General features: G+C 42.5%; 1 protein-coding gene across 1 annotated transcript; it reads left to right on the top strand.

The window, feature by feature from the left end:
• Window positions 1-644: 644 nt before the first annotated feature.
• On the top strand, window positions 645-17,780 carry Sdr16c5 (short chain dehydrogenase/reductase family 16C member 5). The gene is made up of 7 exons (XM_021222412.1): window positions 645-770; window positions 3,835-4,181; window positions 8,008-8,139; window positions 10,055-10,154; window positions 13,756-13,900; window positions 14,846-14,971; window positions 17,561-17,780. The coding sequence occupies exons 2-7, from the start codon at window positions 3,849-3,851 to the stop codon at window positions 17,652-17,654; spliced, it is 930 nt and encodes a 309-aa protein (XP_021078071.1). The 5' UTR covers window positions 645-770; window positions 3,835-3,848; the 3' UTR covers window positions 17,655-17,780.
• Window positions 17,781-22,790: the final 5,010 nt, after the last annotated feature.

Raw genomic sequence — 22,790 nt, 5'->3', positions numbered from 1 at the left:
ACCCTACCCATCATAAGCATTTTGGTGGCGAGACACATGAGATCACTCACTCATTTTACAAACTTAGCTGGTTTTCTTGGCTGTTTTATTATAACAGTGTTTTGTTGGGGTGGGGGTTGTGCACAAGCAATATTGAAGAAGCAGGTTATAGTGCATCATTGACACTTATTCTATTTTGATTTCACAACTTCATTCTGTTAAAACAAACTCTCCCTTGGCTACCTGCCTGAGCCACAAGCGCCCCAGCAGCCACCAGCCACCCACCTCCTGACAGATCCCAAGATCACACCCACGTCCCTTTCAGACACTTGAGACTTTGGATTCCATGTGAAAGAATCAGTGTTGTAGAATTTCGTATCTGTGCCATGAGCTGCTGTTATCTGGGGCAAAACCTGGTCCCTAAACCCTGTGAAACCTTGGTTGGGCTTGCGAGCGCACCTGGTGTTACGAAATCTCCTGCTGTTGACTCTGCCCTTTTCAACCTGGAAATTCTCTTTTAACAATCCTACATCCAGCCTGGGCATGAGAAAACTTTAAAGGGATGGGCAATTCTGGGGCACACGTCCTGTCCGGTCTCCACTATCCTTACCACCTTCTGCAAGAAAGGACGCCTGCACGAGGCCCCACCCCCCGCGGGAATCACAGTCCAGCCCTTCCTTGGGCTCCAGCCTACACAGGGATAAACATCTGAACCTCGCTGCTTAACCAGGGACTTGGCTGCCTGAGGCCTAAGACTGCTTCTCCACCCGGGTCGGAGAGGGAACTGCGAGGTGAGTTGCGGAGATCCCACATTCTAGGGCTGCTCCTAGAGAGATGCCCAGTCCCAGTCAGGAGAGTTTAACCCAGGGGAACCTCAGCAGCAGTTGGGGATCAACATCAAGCAGCCAGTGCCAAGCAGCCAGCGGGGAAGTCTTCACTGCAGGGGAGTGGAGCAGTGTTCTGGGCAAATCCAGATGTCTGTGCCTCCAAGGGTGGGATGCTGGCCGCTTGAGAGCGGAATGGATTCCTACCGGATGGCCCTGGTCCCTGTATTCTGCCCAGGCAAGGTCCCTGTATTCTGCCCAGGCCCCGTACATTCACAACCTCCTCCCTGCAACCTCTAACCCACTCCTTTCAGCAGAAGCTGTGGTTGTCAGTGTATCTGCCACCACCATCTGCTCTCTGCAAGTGTCATGGGCTTACTATGTGCCCAGTTAACTCTGCTTTTGAATTGGGGATAATACCGAGTTTTCAGCCTGATGAAATGGAATATACTTGTATCTTCCTAAACAAAGAATCCTTAAGATAAAAATGAAGACATAGATTTACTTTCTGTTTTCCACTGTGATTATTAAATCACCTTCAGAGGATATAGCCAGAGAATATTGATTGTTTGTTTCCACGAATGCCTGTGGCATCATTAGAGAGTTATTCTGCTGTCTATGGACCACAGACCTAACAATGAATTCATGTTTTGGATATGTCACTTTCTGGAGACTGGGGAGGAGATGAAGAGATGGTATTGTGACTAAAATCCAGCAAGCTCTTCTACATTTCTCCTCAAGCCTGTGTTCCTAAGGATGGCTGCATACAGGCCGATGCCTAGTTTTGTTTCTTAATTTAAGACTGGGAGTGGCTATGTGCTGCTTTGTACTCATTCCTGCAGCCCCCAGTGCAGTAGCGTTTGCACAAGCATTAGCTTCTTAGAGAATACTGAGACACTAGCAATGAAATAACTTTGATCAAAGTTGCCAAGTATGACACTGACAGATGCAGCGTCCTAAGCCCATCTCTACAATCTCTCTCTTCGCTGCATGTATGATTACATGCAGAAGAAACCCAAAATTTGGCATGGAAGCTACTACATGCTACCACACTCCTAAATAGGAAACATCTGCCAAGAGAGGAAAAAGCCGGGACTGGTTCTAGAGTTTGCGTCGTGCTGACATTCCTCCACAGAGCGGGAGACTACTGAGCAGAGAGCTCTGTCTTCTGGTATGATGCCATATAATGTTGTGCCAGAGAGGGGACAGCATGGCCTGGCTGGGTCCCCTGCTGTGTGTTTTCTAAAGGGAAGCTAACGAAAGTGAGATGCTGCTGTGTAGGAAGTGGCCAGAGTGTCCCTTTGCTGTGTGCATAGTCCAGCATACAGCAAACCCTGAGAGGGCTACAGGTAAGTACCCCATAACTGCATATTGAGTAGAGTCCTCCTCCAAGGCATCATTACAGAGTGCCTCAGAGACCAGACCATCCAAAGGTTACTCTGGAAATAAATCAAAGCAAAGTTAGCAAAGGATTTGAGTTGTTGCATCCAAAGTATAGTAAAGCCCAAAGTTAAACCACAGATCTGAGTCTGAACCTTAGTGAGTGCCCCCCTGAAAGCCCCAGATGAGCAGAAGAAGCCTGCCTTGAGACCCACAAAGCCCCTGCTGCTCCTTACTGGCAGTGTGGTTCCCCAGCATTCTTCTTTGCAGGACCTAATCTGGATCAAGTCTCCCATCACCCATGACACTGTTATGACACTATTGCTTGTGATAATTCAACTATCTGCTGATGATCTGTTTCTTCATCTAGAACAGTTTAGGTTATGAGATCCAAGCCCCAGGCCCAGAGCACAGAGAATCAACTGAAGCTAATACTTGATAAGTATAACATGCAACCAACCTAGCCTTATGCTTGCTTAAGCAAGCAGGTCACATATACATTCTCTCCATTTGTCAATCTTATTTGTAGAATAAGCCAGAAACTAGTTTAGGCCCTAGCAACTTTCATGCGCTAAACCCTTCTAAAGATGGACTGAACCACCCACTATCATTAAAAGCATTTAGTTGGTCCTCAGCCAGCCAGCAAACTCTGGAAACCTATACCTGCACCTGAGCTTCTCAGTGGAACAGCCAGCTCAGGAAAGCCTTTTTTTTAGCCCTTCACAAAAACCCATCAGTGCCTTTTTGGTGTTCTTCACTATGAATCCAAACCAAAACTGGTAACAACTGAGACACTTCAAGTGAGCCAGAGCTATGATAAATCATAGAGCATTTCCATCTCATGTACAGAACTGCCCTAAGACCCAAGCCTGGAAAAGAGGAGATCAACTCCAGAAGGACATCGGAGACTGCATCAGGTTTCACAGAGGCAGAAAAGGTAACCAAGACTGTCTCGCCAAATCTCCTAAGTGAAGGGGAGCTGACCGAATGGGACCCTCAGCCTAGGGAAAGGAGTTAGGGTGCTGATGTAAAATCAACTGTTAAAGGGGAAGTAGGGCGTCGATGGAAAACCAGTTCGTACTCCCCTAATACTTTATGCAGATAGGATTTTACAATTTCCCCTTTTGTCTCAGATCTCAAATTTGCCATAATATTGGGGATGCCATAATATTGGGGATCAGAAAGAAGCCAGGGCTTCACACATGCTAGATGAGTACTCTTGCACTGAGCTAAATCCCTAGCCTTCAAATCTTAAATCGCACCACTAAATGAAAGAATTGTAGTGCAAATAAGAAAAAAAAAACCTAAAAGGAGACAAAAGCATAACACCGTAAGAGTTATGTCATGAACACCATGATGTGACAGCATGGTTGAGCTTCACATAGTAAGGCAAAAGTTAACTAGAGAGAAATACAGGCACACACCCCTTGGCATACACTTGGGTGAGGTGGCTCCAGCTGTCAATTAACAAACGTTGTTATGTGTGACACACAGCTGGCATGCATCTCTTGACGGAACTTGGGGCCCGTGTGTAGACATTGTACCAGATATCATACATCACTGTGTTTCCTGCCTGCTCCTGAATTCAGTATCAGCATCCAGTATTTTTCCTTCAGAGAAGGGGAACTGAACAAACTCTCTTGCTTTAAAGGTGTTCGCCAGAACATGTCTCAAAACCTGGAATCAGCGAAGAACTTGCTTGTTTTCTTGGGAAAATCGCTGTTGAGTGTTTTGGAGGCCCTACTTTTTCATATCATCTCAAAGCCACGGAAGAACGTTGCGGGTGAGATAGTGCTCATAACAGGTGCCGGGAGTGGACTCGGAAGGCTCTTAGCCTTGCAGTTTGCCCGCCTGGGAGCGGTGCTTGTTCTCTGGGATGTGAATAAAGAGTCGAACGAGGAGACTCGTCAGTTAGCTGGGAAAGCAGGAGCCACCAGAGTGCATGCCTACACCTGTGACTGCAGCCGGAGGGAAGAAGTGTACAAAGTGGCTGATCAGGTACGTCAAGGGAGTCTCGTTGGCTTTTGTGGGTTGTGAGAATCCTATGCAATTACTTTGGCATGCACCCGTTTTATTCATTGGCCTGTCTGTCTCAGGGTCTTCCACTTGTCCTCAATATCCTTCTGCTTCACAAATAATCTGGGCGGAATGGGAATTTGGAATTTTTCGTTCTTATTGTATGCAAAATGTTTTGCAAAATACCCTGTATATAGCATATCATAGCACCATAAGGTAAATTACTATTCTCCTTTGGAAACAGAACAGTGAATCTGTATGGGCCTGTAGTTTCCTTTAGCAACAGAGATGACAGTTAACAAAGGAATGGCCAGGACTTGAGTTGCTGGATTCTTGTGTGGTACCCTGTGCTCTGGGTCCCACCCCCACCCTCTGCTAACTGTACCAGTACAGTGGAAGAAGGAACAAGAGGTTGAAGCTCCCTTCTTTAAGGGGTGAGAAAAAGATGTCAAATGCTTTGCCCAAGATCAAACAATATTTGTGCACCTGTTTATTTGGAGTTAGACCATAGGCTATATCTACCCTGCCACATCTCCCACTTGAGTATGTGATGTTCACAGATAATCATAAGAGAATAATTACTCATCCTGAGATCATTTATTTGGTTTTGGTGGTAGTACATCTCGAACCCACTGCCTTGGTGCTTCCTAAACACTTGCTCTATAACTGAATTAATTCACACCCAGACCTTCTAAATCAGTAGTTCTCAACCTTCGGGTCATGACCCCTTTGAAGTTAAACAACTCTTTATTTCTTTTTTTTTTTTAATTTATCATTCCATTCGCTTATATCTCAAATGATATCCCATTTTCTGGTTACTCCCTGCACCAAGCCCCCATCCCACATCTGCCCTCCCCCCTCCATTTTGCCTATATGAGGGTGCTCCCCGACCCACCCACCTTCTCCCACCCCACTGCTCCGGCATTCCCCTACTCTGGAGTGTCAAACCTCCCCGGGACCAAGGGCGTCCTCTCAGGTTGCTGTCAGGCAAGGCCATCCTCTGCTACATATTAACCCTTTCATAGAGTTTGAATATCAGATATCCTGCATATTTAAATATCATATATTTACATTATACTTTATTACAGTAGCAAGATTACAGTTATAAAGTGGCAACAAAATAATTTTATGGTTCGGGGTCACCACAACCTGAGGAACTGTATTAAAGGGTCACAGCATTAGGAAAGCTGAGAATCACTGCTCTAAATACTTCTTTGACAATAGCATAGACGGACTTTTAAAGGTTCGGGAAGCTGAAACTCCAGACAGGCTGTTAGTTCATCAAGTCTTACCCCTCGTAAAAACTTCTGTTTCCTAATATCCCCATCCTGGGATGCATACCCCACACACTACTCTCCCCGACCAACTAGAGCACATAGTATTGCTGAATTTAGTGAAAAGGGAAGAACCAAGACTGCTTGCTCCAACAGCCTTTCTACTTCCCATCGTTTTGTTCTCGTCTTTTACCATTAATTCCGATTACAGGCTGCCTGATACAGTCTGAAGATCCAAAGCTGATAAAAGCACCCAGGCTTACTCTGGGATCACAATCCAAGCACAGCCAACTGACCAGCTGCTTCTGTTTACCTATGAGGCATGCTGATTCACATGTTGACTTTCACTAGCTACAGACAACTTCTCTAGCCCGGCTTCAGCAATCATGAGTCGATACTCAGACACTGTAGGCCTCTATCATAATGGCAAGCTAATATCATGTTCTATAAATAATTACTTCCATATCTCTTGAATTAGGACCCATGTCTGTCCCGGGTGGTTGACTTCTGACATGGTCTGCTACGTCATATTCCTAACTTGTTCATTTTTTTTTTTTTTTATCACTTTACGGTCTTGAAGAGTATCGGCAGTGTGTTCTTCTGCATTTAGGTGAAACAACTTTACTTATAAATTCTCCATTCCACTTCTTATTTTAGAGAGAAAGAAACTATAAGAATTGTTAAGGCATGTCTCCCAGGAGATTGACCGTGGAGAAAATTTTTGAAGTGATACTTAAGAGTCGTCTCTCATCTAGTCTTGAGTGGCTTTGAGGGCTTGTATCCCAGGGTGATAGCTTAGTCATGAGTTTAGGAAGCCTGTGGTCCATCTAGGTGACAAGTTATTTTGAACAGTAGGATATGAACAAACTGGGACTATGGAGCTTTCCTTTATCCTGATATGACATTTAAGGATCCTAGTTATGTATTTAATGACAATCAGTTTGGATTTTCATATCTATGCCTGAACAGCATCTTCTTAAATTGAAGGAAGTAAGGCTCTCCTCTTGAATTTAATTTGTAGCGTCTACAATTTTCCTAAAACTGGTTACTAATTCCTGATGATTTCCAAAATCATGCAGTACCTAGTAACTGGCAGAAACAGATGTTCTTGCTGCCTGCTACCTCACATAGGTCGGAAATGGGAAACCTGAACTATTGGGAAATCCGCACTGGCTATCCTAGAGTTCTACAATAAGATACTAGCATACTTGACAGGCCAGGGCCTTACCGCAGGTTCCTGTTTCTATACCAAATCTCTTTCTGAAGTTATTGACATATACCCCTTTATTGGGCAATCTGATTTCTATTCTTATTGCTACTCTCCTTGCTAATCAAGTTGAATTTGATGAACAACTAGCCTCTTTCCAAAGCAGATGTGTATTTAGATTTTTTTCAGTGAAAACTGGCACAGCTATGTCACCTGATCTGAACCCAGGCTCTCTACAACCGCAGCTTCCACCTTCCATAGTGATACAGAAGAATACCTCACCAATACCATTCTGTGCTGCTGTGATGAACTTTACATTATCCGTTCTTTCAGGTGCACCAACATATATATACACACAAACACACACATGCATGCACACACATGTTCACACACATACATCCACACCCATATGAACATACATCCACATATACTCACATACTCATACACACATGTACAAACATACATGAGTACACACACACATACACACAGGCATGCACATGCAGGCACACTCACTGACAGCTAAAGATACAAGAGGAACTGTTGTGAACATTATTTATGAACAATTGATAACTACTATGGATGGCCCTTTCTAAATGGTGTATGTTACTGATACTGTGTAATCTAAATTGCTCTGTTGGAATTCAGAACACAAAGGAGAACATAGGAACAGTACCAGCCTTGTCATCATCCTGGAAAGGCTTGTGCCCACAAGGAGCCAAGATGACTAACTGAAGGCTTGTTAGAGGCAAAGGGACCACTGTGTCACCTGGAGCCCTTTGTTCTAAAGAAACAGCGATCACATGCCTTTTCAAGCTGGCATTTCAACAACAAACATGACTCATAGATCTTGTTCCTAAATTTTTAAGGTGGAGAGGAGAAAACCGGTCTGTTGAGGAAAATAAGACAGGCAGATTCTAATCTGCCTTGTGTTTAAAGTATATGTTATCATTTTCCCCATTGGCTCCTGCATTCTCCCTATTTCTGTATATGCCAGGATGGGGTCTGTATGCTGTTTGGTTATAATAAAGCTGTTCTTTTATGTCTGTCACTTGACTGAAATGATGTTACCAATGCAAAACCTAAAACATGATGATGAGGCGTAGGCAGCAAGATGGGTTCAAGTGGAGAAGGAAAGTGGCCTTCCAACATTAACCTCTGTACTGGGGAGAGGAGAATAAAGTGTAGAGCGTTGAGCTTAGTGCAGTGAGAACTCTGCAAAGAGCACACAAATCCAGCCTGAGGTAAGGTCAGGAATATTTAACTGTTGGGAAAGAGACTGCATACAGAATTACTAGTTTGATGGTGGCACTCTTCTTATTCAATCCAGGTTAAGAAAGAAGTTGGTGATGTCTCTATCCTCATCAACAATGCCGGCATTGTAACAGGCAGACATTTCCTCGACTGCCCAGATGACCTCATGGAAAAGTCATTTGATGTCAATTTCAAAGCACATTTATGGGTGATTTTTTTTTTAATTCTCATACTAAATGCAAACTTACTCTGGCATTCTAAAGTATTTTTCTCTCACTCTTTAGCAATATTATCGATCTCTAAATAAAATACACACATCTTAATCATGGGGGGGGGGGGGAAGATTAGGAATCCACACAGTCATTACACAGTCTGTATGAGTGTTGAACCACTGAGCTGTATCCCAGTTTAGCTTTGGGTTTGTCCTCTCAGTTGTCCTCTCTTCTCCCCATTAACGTATCCCTTCCTGCCTCTCCGTTTGCTGTCCAGTTGGTTTCAGTGCTGTGCACAGCTTGGCCTCCCTATACAAGGCTCTCTCGCTTGAGAGGACTTGCAGAAGGTTTCAGGTCTCCCTCCATACGTCTCCCACCTTTTCCACCTCTCCGTCAGAAGCTTTAAAACACATTTGGAGTTTTTGCTTCCTATCTCCACTTTTGCTAGGGTATAGTGGTCCCCCTGGTGTTCTTGGTGCCGTGCATGATCTTTAGGAGAAAAATGGAAAGATCCAGAAGTTAATAATTACTGTGTCTCTACTGGAATTACTTCTCTTGTCCCAAATGTGTAATATGTGTGTGCATATATATTTGTGCATATGTACATCTGTGTGTGTGTGTGTGTGTGTGTGTGTGTGTGTGTGCGTGCGTGCGTGTGTGAATATGTTTCATGAGTTTACTTTTACCATTATAGGTAATGAATAGGTTAGTCCTCCTCGGTGTCTCCTCCTGTGGTTCTCATGTCTATTTTGCCCTAGTCTCCCTTCTCTTCCTCTGCTAGTTTTCCCTTCAACATTATTATTTCCTTGGCCCCTGGCATCCTCTCCTGTATTGTCTATTCACTTTTTTCTGTGTGTAACGCAATGGAGGGCATGTAACTAAATTGCCAGAGGCTCAAAAAACTGCCTGACCCCTGGGCTCCAGCTCTCACAGCAGAGTCACAGCGGGGTCACTGGATCCTGGACACAGGAACCTTCTTAGGGTGTTCTCTGTCTTCTTCATTTTGATTTTCTACCTCTCTCTATGAAACAGCACAAAGCAGTTGAGTGAAGAGGTAGGGTTTTTTTTTTTTTTAAGAGGCTTCTTTTATTTATTTCTTTTATTATAGCTGTTAGCTTTGGTGGTGGTGGTGGTGGTGGTGGTGTGTGTGTGTGTGTGTGTGTGTGTGTGGAGAGAGTTGCCAAACTTTTATCCACTGAGCTGTTTCTCCAGCCTAGAACCCATTTTATTAACCTCTTTGTCTGAATCTATGATAAATCTCTGCCCATTGCCCAAGATATCCTCCTCAGGAGTTCATTGTTCTTCCTATATCATCTTCTCCAGGTTCCCAATTTAAAAAAAAAAAAATTAAGACATTCTGCATGACTGAGACACAGCTTAAACACCTACTACCCCAAAACCATACTTTATTTAATGAACTGGCATTAAAAGGCTATCATTCAAAGAAGCAGCGATTGCTTTAAAACATAGTTCTTTCTTAATGGAAGCAGGGGGTCTTGTGAACTATGTTCAGGAAAATTTTGAAAATCTGTTATTAAGCCAAGGAAGGAAACACAGTATGTGTCTAAACAATGGTGTCCATAAGTCCTTATGGGTTTTCGGATTGTGAGTGTTGCAACTAAAATCTTCCTGTACCACACTGATTATGATTTTACCAATGTATGTATGTATGTATATGTATGCATGCATGTATATGCTATACTTAGCATTAATCTGGATAAATTGTTTTTAATATTATTGACAGTTCATGAAAAGATAATGGCTTAATATAAAATATTCTTTAAATAATTTTACATAATTTTATTTGTTTAAAATAGTTTCAAGCACAGTAGCCATTACACATCTGAGGAAGGCACATAATGTGTTATTGGGTATTAAAAGCTTCTTTTTCTTTCATGTTGGTCTCCTTAGATGTATAAAGCCTTCCTGCCTGCCATGATTGCTAACAACCACGGCCATTTGGTTTGCATTTCAAGTTCGGCTGGATTAATTGGAGTAAATGGGCTGTCAGGTAAGAGAATTCTCACAACTTTGACTTGCATAATAACAGCACTCCAGGAGCCTGCCTCCCACAGTGTGTGCAGGTCATCACACTCACCCAGCAAATGGACAGGAAAGAGTAGTTTGAAGATTTTAGTGTTCTGGTGGTTTGGTTTGGTTTGGTTTGGTTTGGTTTGGCTTGCCTTGGCTTGGCTTGGCTTGGCTTGGCTTGGCTTGGCTTGGTTTGGTTTGGTTTGGTTTGGTTTGGTTTGGTTTGGTTTGGTTTGGTTTGGTTTGGTTTGTTGAGATAGGGTTAGACTTTTAAGACAGTCTTCCTGTCTTGGTTTCCTAAGTGCTGGCATTGTAATCATGTATCTCTGTGCCCAAAAAGATTGCTGATCACGCCCTTCTACAGATTTTAAGTAAATAAAAAAAAAATGTGTCCTAGTATCCTTGTGTCTCAGTTATATGATTAAGGTTCTCAGAACTACCTATTACCCAAATGGCACTATTTCATACAGCCCGAGACTCACACTGTTCCCTTTCTCATGGGTGTGAAAAGCATGCATGGTTATTCATAGCTATTGTTCATCTTCCTTCTCTCCTTCTCACATAATATCCCCATTTTTAGAGGTAAGAATCCCACACCAATAACTGAGAAACAAGTCAAAGTCCTCGGTATTTTCCATAGTGTGCTCTTGTATTCTGTATCACAGCCACTTACTATGACTCTGTTGAGAATGCAGATTGTGCAAGTCCTGAGTTCTGTCTGCTTATCAGGATCAGTGGCTCCATATGAAGTACTTTATCACACAACTCAGACGAGCCTAGAAGCATCTCTAGATCCTGCTCTTCCCTCTCCTCCCTCTATCCTCTTGCCTGGTGTAGCATCCCTGAGGCTTGACAGTGACAAACCTGACACTTGCAACCCGGCTTTTGTCACTCATAGTGGCTGCTTCACAACAGAATGGGTATGAATGCCCCTTTGGAAAGGGATGTAAAGTAAAGCATTGCAAAATACGCAAAAATATGCAAAATATGCAAAAATAAACTTACCTAGTTCTATTCCTTCTCAAGTCATTTTCATTCACAGAATTCAGGTGTTCTCTCTCTCTCTCTCTCTCTCTCTCTCTCTCCTTATTTATTTGTTTTATGTATGTGAATACACTGTTACTCTCTGCAGACACACTAGAAGAGGGCATTGGGTTCCATTACAGATGATTGTGAGCCACCATGTGGTTGCTGGGAATTGAACTCAGGACCTCTGGAAGAATAGTCAGTGCTCTTAACCTCTGAGCTATCTCTCCAGCTCCCCCCCCCCGCCCCCAGGCATTCTCTTAACGCAAATGTGACTTAGAACAGTGCACAGCATGGACAAAAATGCCACTTTCCCCCTACATTTTCAAGTGAAGTAAGGTGTAAGAAGCCCTTTGTCCTTCTCTCAAAGTAGAAGACAGAGTTGAAATCATTCACTGTAGTCTATACATCATGAAGAGGGCATCAATTGCTTCCTGCCACCTGCAGCATCTGGCTAACATGATTGTGTATATCAGATCCTACCACTGTGGCAAAATAAATAAGGACTTATTTGGCTCACAGTTGAAGAGGCTTCAGTCTGTGGCTCTACTGCTTTGGAGTCTGACAAAAATCCTTCTAATAGCTTCTGAATCACACCATGAAGTTCCCACAGTCAGCCCCACTTCATGGGACCGGGTAGTCTAGCTCCCCACCTCTACTGAGACAAAATACTTGAGATAATCACCTTGAAAGGAGGATGAGTTTAATTTGGCTCTCAGTTTTAAGGGTTTTCCTTCATGGTTTGGTGGCTTCGTTGCTTTTGGGCCAAAGTAAAGCGTGCAGGAGCATGTGACAGAGGCAGTTGAGAAAAAAAATAAAAGACGGCAGTAGAAGGACCTAAGTCTCAGTCTCTCCTCCATGTCATACTCCCAGTTGCCTCCTGACTTCCTTCCATCAGGCCTCTCCTCCTAACAGCTCTACCACCTCCCAGTAATACTGTAACAGATTGTATAAGCTTGGTCCAAAGAGTGGCACTATTAGGAAGTGTGGCTTTATTGGAGTAGGTATGCCCTTGTTGGAGTAGGTGTGTCACTTAAAGCATGGGCTTTATACCCTCACCCTAGCTACCTTGAAGTCAGTCTTCTCCTAGCAGCCTTCAGATGAAGAAGTAGAACTCTCAGCTCTTCCTGTACCGTGACTGTCTGGATAGTGCTATGCTCCCACCTTGATGATAATGGACAGAACCTCTGAACCCGTAAGACATTCCCAATTAAATGTTGTCCTTCTAAGAGTTGCCTTGGTCATGGTGTCTGTTGATAGCAGTGAAACCTTAACTAAGACAAATGCCATAGCTTTTAAAGAAATTCCTAGTAATTTTGCACATAAGTACAGGTAATGTCAGTGCGACAATTTAAAACCAGTTTAAACCATTGAATTATTTATTTTTCATTATACTGAGATTTATGATTGGAAGAACATTTACTTCTAAGTATCACAAACCACATTGATCTTTCTTGCTTAAATCCTTAAGTAACTTGCTATTTTATGTATTATTGTAGGCATTTATACTATATGAGGTTAATTTATTTGAAATAAGGACTGACCACCCTCTGTCCTGTAGAGCAGTTGACACAGGCTCAACAAAGCATTGACTTAGAAGTAAAATTATGGTCTAGTGGAGTACATAGCAGCCTTTCTCATCTCATAGTCCACTTGTCCATTAGCGTATTATTTCAGTGGCCCATGCTCCATGCTACTCGCTACATATTCCTCCCCATACAAAGAACATTTGAAATGATTGCCACATCCTCTGCTGCTATTTGTATTACAAGTGACCTTAATGTAATGCCATTTAAAAGCTTTACAACACAAACAGACCTCAGAAATATATGCATGTGGTACTAGATCACAATAAAACAAGTCACATAACATTTTTTTGTTTCTCCGAGCATATATAAGTTATATTTTATATCATTCTTTAATCTGTTAAAGATGCCTTCTCATTATAGCATAAAAAACAATGTACATTCCACATTTTAAAATACTGTTGACTTAGTTAAGATTACTATTGCTGTGAAAAAACACCATGACCAAAGCAACTTGGGAAGAGTTTGTTTGTCTTAGGCTTCCTCATCAGTCTTTATCATGGAAGAAATTCAAGGTAAGAACTCAAACAGGGAAGGAATCTGGAGGCAAGAGCTGATGCAGAGGACATGGAGGGGTACTGCTTAATGGATCACTCATCCTGCTTTCTTATAAAACCCAGGAGCACCAGCCCAAGAATGAGCTGGGTCCTCCCACATCAGTCACTAATTAAGAAAATACTCTACAGACAAGCCTGCAGCCACATCTTATAGAGGCATTATTTCGATAATTCTAGCTGTGTCAAACTGACTTAAAACTAGCCAGCACAATGTAACTGCTAAAAACTGATACCAATGATTACCTGAGCTGTTAGAAAGATCTGGAGCCAGGAAACTTGCTCAGTGCAAGGTGGTCATTAAACTTCAAGTCATAAAGAATGCAATCTCTGAACTGCACAATGGTATAGAATGCAAGGAGACCAGGCAGACCTGAACACTTTAGCTCTCTCTTTCTCTCTCTCTCTCTTCCAGACTATTGTGCAAGTAAATTCGCAGCCCTTGGATTTGCAGAATCTATGTTTATCGAAACACTTGCCAAGAAACAATGGGGGATCAAAACTACAATTGTGTGCCCATTCTTTATAAAAACTGGAATGTTTGAAGGTTGCACTACTAAGTAAGTATACCTTTTGATTTTAAAGGTATTCAAATTTACTCTCTGCCCATCCAATTCTTTTCTTTGAATTGCTTGGATCTTTTACTAAATATTGTCTGATACACAAGTGGTTTCAGAATTGTCCCTGACACATGTGTGTTTAAGGACCTGATTGATAATGATGACAGTGACCAATTAGTACCCATACTGTGGCCACAGATCTGCTTCTCTGTTTCCTGTCTTGGCCATAGTCGCTCTCTGCCACCTAGTGCCATTCAGACCCATTCCCTGACTCCAGAAAAACTAGAAGTCATTGAAGGAAAACAGCTCTCAGATTCCTTAAAAGAATACCACATATCTTGATTAACCATCACATTCCTTAATACCACGTCTGGATTAACCACATGAAGGTCTTACCCACTACAGGCTGTAAGTTCAGGAGCCAGGGTGAAAAGAGGTTCATAGCCCCCTTCTTTTTAGTTAGATCTTGTTTGCCAAGGAAAATGGATCTCTCCTTTTCCTTGCCAAGGAAAGAGAGAAAGTCCACCTATGCTGTGTCTCTTCTCATAAGGGCACCAATCCCATTCACAAAGGTGCCATGCTCGTGACCTAAATTACTTTCCAAGACCCAGGTCCTGATCCAGATCCATCATGTGGAGATTAGCCTTAAATGCAAACTTGGGGAACACGTTCAGGCCCTAGCAGACACAGATACCGGTTTGCTTCCAATGAGTTTTACATGGATGATTATCTGTAACATGAATATACTGATTTACAATGAGTTTCCATTTCACATTCCAGTCATTCTAGTACTACTTTGACAATAAATGAGTAAATATAGAAATTTAGAAATTAAGAGGGGCAAAGGCCTAACAACCATATCTTATAAATTTTACCCTTAATCTTAAGGAATGATTTCTTTTAACTTGAGGTTTGTCTTTTTTTTTTCTTCTTCTTCTTCCTTAGGTGTCCTACTCTGTTACCAATTCTGGATCCAGAATATGCAGTTAGGAAAATCATAGATGCCATTCTCCAGGAGCAGCTATATTTGTATATGCCCAAGTTCTTATACTTCATTGTGTTTTTAAAAAGGTAATGGCATCAGTTTCCATGTCTCTTCATGTGCCAGTTCCCAGTTTAGTCCAGGTCATACTTGGAAGAACCAGTCAGCAAATACTAGTTAAATTAATGGACTTTTTTTTTTAAAGAAAATCTTCTTCATACTCTTTTTCATCTCTATGACCCTTTATTGCACAGTTTCAAATTTATTCCATTTCTGCGCCCACCACCACCACTACAAGTTCAGAGACCCTCTCTGGCATCTTAACATTTTATAATTGTCAAAAAGGAACGGGTTTACAAAACGGAATCTGGACAGATTTAAAAGTTGTTTGGTTGCTTTAGTAAAGGTGCTCTTAAACACATTTTGAGATGATTGTATGACAGGTACAGTACCAGAGAGTCAGCTACACACCTTAAGAATCTAAAGTATTGGTTAAACTGGCAATTGCTAATAATTTTTAACAATAAATAGCTAAAGAATTCAGAGCAAAAATCTTAAAATCATGCAAAAAAAGGGGGGATCGCTGAGTATGGGTGGGTAGCACAGAGCTTGCCTGGCATGCACAAGGTTCTCAGTTCTTCTACACACACACACACACACACACACACACACGCGCGCGTACATGTGCAAGAATGGAAGGAAGGAAAAGGAGGAAGGAAGGGGTGGGAGTGGAGGAAAGAAGGAGGGAGGGAGGGAGGAGGAAGGAAGGAAGGAAGGAAGGAAGGAAGGAAGGAAGGAAGGAAGGAAGGAAGGAAAAGGGAGAATCATTCTCAACCCCACCCCTATGTTCAAACTGAACTTCATTTCTGAAGTTCAGCAGTAGCCGCTTGGGCACGCTGGCCTGGGAGCAGGCTACTGTTGAGTGTCCAGGTCCACTGCTCATCCCAGTCTCTCAGTTCAGTTTCAGTGTTGCTCCATATGTCTGTGCCTCTCCTCACAGGGTCTGCACCTTTACAAGGAGCACACTCTACGACCAGCCACCATTTTCTGTTGAGATAAATGTGTCTTTCCTCTGTCTTGGTAATTCTATCTTAGTCCACCTGCTCTGTCCCCAGCTTTACTCCTTATGACAGTGGTGGTTCTTCGACTGTTTGAGTATAGGCATTATTCTTTAAATTCTCATATGGCTGACAGCCACAGACGTACCTTTACCATTAGTTAATTTTATCTACTTTATGCAATGAAACAGGAGTCATTTTTCCATCCTTTCCCTTTCCCATACTTTCTCTGTGGCTGACAGGGACTGTGGGAGATAGCACAGGGAGTCTTTAAGTAGCAATTTGAAACCCAGGGTTATGACCCTGCACTTTATCAAGCCTGTAATTTTTACATGTCCTGTGTTCTCCTGGCCTCGGTTTTCTTATCCACAAATTACTGACCATGTTTTGCAGTGCATAGAGATTAGCATAATGTCTGGTTATTGGAAGGTATGTATTTCCACAGCACAATGGGTTATTTCTTGCATAATAGCAGATTGTGCTATGACAAAGCCAACTTTAAGAACATGAAGCTTCTCCTTTTTTGCTCTGAATAATTGTGAAAATCATATTTCTTTAATGGCATACCCATTCTGGGCCATGTTTTGGGAAAGTACAAGACCATTCTGGAGAATAAGAGGAAAGACAAACCAGCTCAATGAAAGAAATTATCAAGGAGTCCTTCAAACAATGTATAGAGAGCAGTGTGAGTAATTCAGCATTCCCATTCAAAAATCCAGGATTACACAAAATAATAAGACACAAAGAAACCCCTATCATGATAGGAATTGTCTTCTCAGGAGTAGATGTAAGGTGAGAGAACAAAAGGGAATGAAGAAGTAGGGTAGGGGATCAGGGTGCCTCATAACTTGGCTCCTATCCTGAGGGTCCTGAGTATTATACATAAAAATTAAGCCAGAAGGGTGAATCTCAGATCAGCCTGGACACTGAGGAACAAATGGAGGTTTATAACACTGATGGAAAACTCTCCAATATGTTAACAATTAACCAGTGCTGAAGCTGGGGAGGACACACAGTACCTGGAGGCCTCACCCCAGCCCTAGAAAAAAACTCTTAGGTTTTCTGTATCTGCTTGTCACTTTACGCAGTCTGCAATGTGAGTCTCAAGGTCAACAGAGGCAGAGTGTGGCGTGGTGGTCAGGGGTGTCTATGAGTCTTCCCAGGCACAGATGGTATGGGAGAGATAAACATCTTAGGTCAGGTGGCCCACAGCAGGAGGATCTATTGCATCTCGTCCTCACAGTGACCTTAGGCAGAAGGATGTCCTCAGCTGTTACCTGAGGACATGAAGGCCTATAAGCTGGTGTATTGCCTACGCTGTCACTGAAAGTGCTGGAACCAAGTTTCCAGCCAGATCCATCTATTCCAAACGTGTGCTGACAATCATAGCACCCTAAAATAGGTGCTTTAGAGTACACACAGTACTCTAAACTGGTGATGTTTTGGAGACCAAAACAAGCCAAGCCAATGTCATGAGCAGAGGAGGAGACCTCTTGGCCCACGCCTCTATGATGAGTGTTTGAACGTGCAACTCCTCCACAAAAGTGACCATCTTCAGCCTCCTAGCAAAGGTGTTTTCACAGATGGTAACAAAGATGTTTACACTTGTGTTCTTTTTAGCATCTTGCCAATCAAGACAGGAATCCTTATAGCTAACTACCTGGGAGTCTTTCATATGACGGAGGGCTTCATTGGCCAAAAGAAGAAAACTTAACAATAGTTCCATGCCCTGTGTCACCTGAGACCCATGGCTACATCAGGCTTACATCAAAGAAGAAAGGTATTTCTGTTTGGCAGAACCCAAAGACAAGTATGTTCTGCTGTGGACTAGAATGTCCTTCCAGTGTCATTTAAACGCAATGTTACTTGTTTTCTTTTGTTGGTGTTGAGTGTATATTTGTTTGTTTGTTGTTTGAAAAATAAAAATTCAGCCATCATTGGGAAGAGAGGCCCCTTGGTCTTGCAAACTTTATATGCCCCAGTACAGGGGAAGGCCAGGGCCAAGAAGGGAGAGTGGGTGGGTAGGAGACCTGGGGGGACGGGTATAGGGGACTTTGGGGATAGCATTTGAAATGTAAATGAAGTAAATACCTAATAAAAATTGAAAAACGGAAATAAATAAATAAATAAAAATAGCTCTTTGTCACTCCCATTTCAACAACAACAGCAAATATACACACAAACAACAGAAACAGACTCAGCAAGTTTATATATATATTATATTATATTATATTAATTTCAATTAAAAACATTTTTAAGATAAAAAATTAATTAAGGGAAGAAGAGGTGGGTTCACAGGAGTTCATCTAAGTATGGTGGTTCCTATCAAGTAGGTGGCTCTGGCTGAGCTTTCGTGGGGCACTGAAGGTGCAGTGTGTGTCTGGGCTGCAAGACTTCTCAGAGGACACAAAAATGCAGATTTTCTATTCTTTTATTCTTAGTTTTGGTTCTTTTGAACCTGGGCCACTAGTGTGAAAGTCAAGCAACTTACTGCTTTAGTTTCTTGAGTTGATGCAGTTGCTGTGACGGAATAACTGACAAAGGTCCCTTCTGGAAGAAAGTGTTTATTTTGATTCACAGTTTTAAAGAACAAGTCCATGTTGTGCAGGAGATGTCACATCCAGAGCAATCCTAGGCAGAGATGAATGCTGTTGTTCAGCTACCTGTTGGCTTTTCACAGTGGTCCAGGACCTCAGTCCATGATGTGGCGCCACCCACATTTAAAATGGGTCTTATATTTCAGTCAACTTACCCTAGGTTAACTCTCCCTAGGTACTCTGTCATAGCTAACTGACAATGCCAACCATTCTGGTGCTCAATGCCCTGACAAGTGCCACTTTTTAGCTAAAGGGCTCAGACACATGGCACCAGAGAGCCTCACCAGGGCTGTCCTGACAGTGACATTAGTCGAGACTTTCAGATGGGATCATATTTTTAGCCAAGAAGATATAAAAAAACTGCTCGTTTCTTTCTATGAAAATGAAGGTCAACTGAGACTTGTTGTAACTGGCTGATCCAAAAGCCACACCCAGAGATAATTTCAGTGTTTAACTTAATGATTCAAGCTGGGATTCACAGTTAGGTATTTTTTCACAGAATGAACAATTTCATTCATCTGTATTCATTAGAGGCACTCTCACCTCAGAGTTATTGTGTTCTTGAAGTCTAATCCCCTCGCAAACTGCTTTCATGCTTCATAAATTAACTATAAAAGCAAGATTAAGAAACCCATGTTAATTACCATACCCCAGCAACTCATTCCCAAGCTACTGGGGCATCCACCCTGTGGGAGAAACAAGTTCCTTTTTGTGTTTTGCCCTCTGTTGGAACTGGGCGAGTAAGTTATATTGGCAGACTCAGTAAAAGTCAAAACAATCTAGAATTTAAGTATCTTCTGGGGATGCTCTTCAAAGGGTCAGTCATGAAGTGTGGTTCCAGGTATACTGAAACCTGGTTGTCCTTGAGTGTTCTTCGGGATCTGCTCCTTTCCATCCAACCTGAGATATCATGAGAGCAATGATAGCTAACATGTATTTTGTCCGTCACTAGGATAAATGCTTCCCACACATCATTTCATTAAACAAGAATGCTCCATCATGCCCCCCAAAGGATTTTAAAAAGGGGGGATGGGGATTTAGTGTATGCCAAAGAAGACAAAGCACTTCATTTCACACAGGCATCCTCTACCACTGTGGATGTGTAGTAAGATGATCAAAGACCCCTCAGGCCAACCAACTGATGCTGTAAATCCTTGGCTAACAAGGTTAATTAGGAGAGAGGCACAATATTGCTCCTATACTGAAATTCTAAGAGCATGTATTCTGGGGCCTGTCTATTTAGTTGAAGAATAAAGAAGAGACTCCTAGGGAATTTAGCAGAACAAAGGTCCAAAACCGAGTGGGCATCCACTACACCATAACAGCATTAACAGCAATTACTTCTAATTGGAGCACATCTCGGGCTGGGCTGCTACAAAGTTCTGAAATTCAATTGTGGTTTTATAATATCCATAAAATTGTCTAAACAAATTCAGATGAACTTTGGGCACTTCTATGAAAAGCGACCACATGTAAATTAGAGGATTCTAGAGGGCAATAAATAACAAGGTGATTTAACAGCCCTAGGGAGCAAGTGTTCCTGCCGTAGTTCATATTGGTTTCTAGCTGAAATTCGGTCCCAATAAAGCCATGATCAAAAGCCAAGCACCTAAAAAAGCTTGAAGGAACTTGGAATACTTGCTACTCAAAAACAAGAGGAATTCTCCAATAAGGAGTAATTTGACTGAAACATATATGTGGGCCTTCTAATGTAAAGGTAGTTTGTGTTGTGATGCGATCTTTAGCTGGTTTAAGTTGCCATAACAAAATATGACAAACTGGGTAGCTTATACAGCAGAAATCCATTCCTCCGTTTGGATTGCCTTCTTCACTTTCCTGCAGTCAACTTCTCACTATATCTTAACATGGTGTTTCCTTCAGGTACACAGAATGAGGAGATTTTTCATCTCTATCCTGAGAGCCCTTCCTCTCATGCCCGTCCTACAATCGGGATCACCTCACAGCCTCTTCCTGTGGCATCACACTGGAGGGTAGAGCTTCAACATACGCATCCTTGGGGACAAACATTCAGACTATAGATGCCAAGATAGAAAAGGCCATCCCTGACTTTAAAAGCTTGATGCTAAAACTGTCGCACCACATCCAGTGAGGCCACACAAGGGAAATCTAGGGAGTATAAAGAATCAGAGGTCTTTTTTTAATGCCTAATTTCGGCTCCTGAAAGTCGGAACTTGAGAGAAACATGGCAGGATATTTCGGCTCTAAACAAAACCTGACATGGGGCAGGACGTGATGATTGAAGCTGCTGTGTGATGTCCACACTTCCAGACTAGGGACATGTCAGGCTTGTTTAAGCATCCTTCCACTGTTGCTGTAAATGCCCCCCACTGGGCTATGGAGGAAGGCTTCCGATATGCATTCCTTATTTGTCTTGTAACCTTTCTACTATGATGGAAAACATGCCAATAAGTGTACCAGCCACTGTTGCCCACTCCTTGGGGTATGGTTGCCTGTGAGGTTGGGCGTGGAGAAGGTCCTGTCCACATATCTGTGATCCTGAGCATCCTTGCCATGCATCCATACAAACTGAATCCTTGACAACAGAGGTATTAGGCAGCTCATCCCAGTAGCATTCATTATTGCATCATCTCCTAAGACCAGGTTACTATGCTCGAGATTTTCCTTTGACATTAGTGAATATTAACTGACACTACAGAAACCATAGGCCTGCTCCCCATGTCTAGGTGATTCTAATTTCCCTACCACCACCACCAGTGTTCTCTTTCAGGCCTTTTTTTTCCCTCAAGCCAAAAGAGTACCATGGCCCTTCTTCCTACATCATCAAGAAAATTGATCCTAAAATGTCTGAACTCTGCCTGGAGCTTGCTCCATCTCTATCACTCTCATTGGCTTGCTGAAGTCTGGCACATCTCTGCACCATCCTGTGTTTATTCCTTTTCCCTCACTCCACTTCTGAAGAATTTTTTTTCCCACCTGCTCTATCTCCCAGCTGGCTCCAATCTCTGACCATGAAGCTCTGGCTGCTGCCACCCCACACACCCCTTGCCACCAGACTGGGGCAATACAGGTACCCCTGGCATACAACCCTCGGGCACCATAAGCCATCGTGTTCCATTGCCTGCTGCTTGCCGCACTGCTGCAGCTGGCCCGCACCTAGAATTTCTTATCTCTAACCTTTCTTTGTTCTCTCCTTGCTCTGATCTCTCCCTCTGATCACCGACTCCAGTTTGGCAGGGGTTCAGGTATCTTTTGGGTATGGCTAATATTGAAGTATTGTTTTATGTTGTTCTACTTTATTAAAAAGCTGGCTCTGGAATTGGGTTATGACTCACCTCTTCACCCAAGTATGCTTGTTTATGAATTGATTATCTCAGGTAAGTGTCACAGTACTAGGAAACTAATAAAGATCCGAGCTATCTGTACAGACCACTGAAATCCAGCCATCATGTTCACATTCCAGACTGCAAGAATTCACTCCATCATCTTCAGAGTAACCCATGGACACTGCTCATTCCATCATTACAGCCTTCCGGACAATCCATGAACATTGACATAGTCATTGTATCTCTTAACCAGAGTAAAGCACATTGTTAAGCTGATTCAAAATTGGTGCTTGAGAAATATGGTCAGAAATATGCACAGTCACTGCACACTGCAAGAAGTCCAGAAACTGTGGTGCCAAACACTTCATGAATCAAGAGGGTAAAAATAAAAGACTTTTCCCCATTGTATCCAACATTTCAGGTGCTCAAAAAGCAGAATATAGTGCTTCTGTGGGTGGGGAGAGATGGAGGGAAAGGAAGAAAAAGAAGAGAGTCAAAAAGGAAAAAGTGAGGTTTGAAAGGTGAAGGGGAGATGATAGTCATTGTGATAAAAACCTCTGACAGAAACAATTTAAAGGGGAAAGAGTTTATCTCTCCTGAGGATTTAGTGCATCGTGTGGGGGAGGGTGTGACGCAGGATGAAGTTGCCCACACCCAGTCAAGAAGCAGAGAACAAAGCCGGGGAGCTCTTTACTGTTTAATGTTTCCCAAAGCCATGATTGAAGACTGAAGTGGGTGTTCTGGAGTATTCTTCCCAGCAGTGTCTGGTGGTATCGTCTCAAGTGAGTGGTGCCAATGCAAGCTGTCTCAAGCCTAGCTTCGTTGATTTAAAAATATTGCTTCTAACAATCTGCTAATGTTTTATGTATTCATTCACTTCCGCTAATAATATTTATCCACCAGTAGGGATCTCGCCTAAAGTGCTGAACATAAGACCTGTGCTCCATG

This window comes from Mus pahari, chromosome 22 (assembly GCF_900095145.1).
Source record: "Mus pahari chromosome 22, PAHARI_EIJ_v1.1, whole genome shotgun sequence".
Classification (NCBI taxonomy): domain Eukaryota; kingdom Metazoa; phylum Chordata; class Mammalia; order Rodentia; family Muridae; genus Mus; species Mus pahari.
The sequence above is the reverse complement of the archived record's forward strand: the minus strand, read 5'-3'. Positions and strand labels throughout refer to the sequence as shown.

Bases quoted from the DNA above. Each gene is read 5' to 3' on its own strand.
- Sdr16c5 (XM_021222412.1), top strand. From the start codon at position 3,849: ATGTCTCAAAACCTGGAATCAGCGAAGAACTTGCTTGTTTTCTTGGGA. The intron at 4,182-8,007 runs GTACGTCAAGGG...TATTCAATCCAG, and splicing joins TGTACAAAGTGGCTGATCAG to GTTAAGAAAGAAGTTGGTGA. The intron at 14,972-17,560 runs GTAATGGCATCA...TGTTCTTTTTAG, and splicing joins TTCATTGTGTTTTTAAAAAG to CATCTTGCCAATCAAGACAG.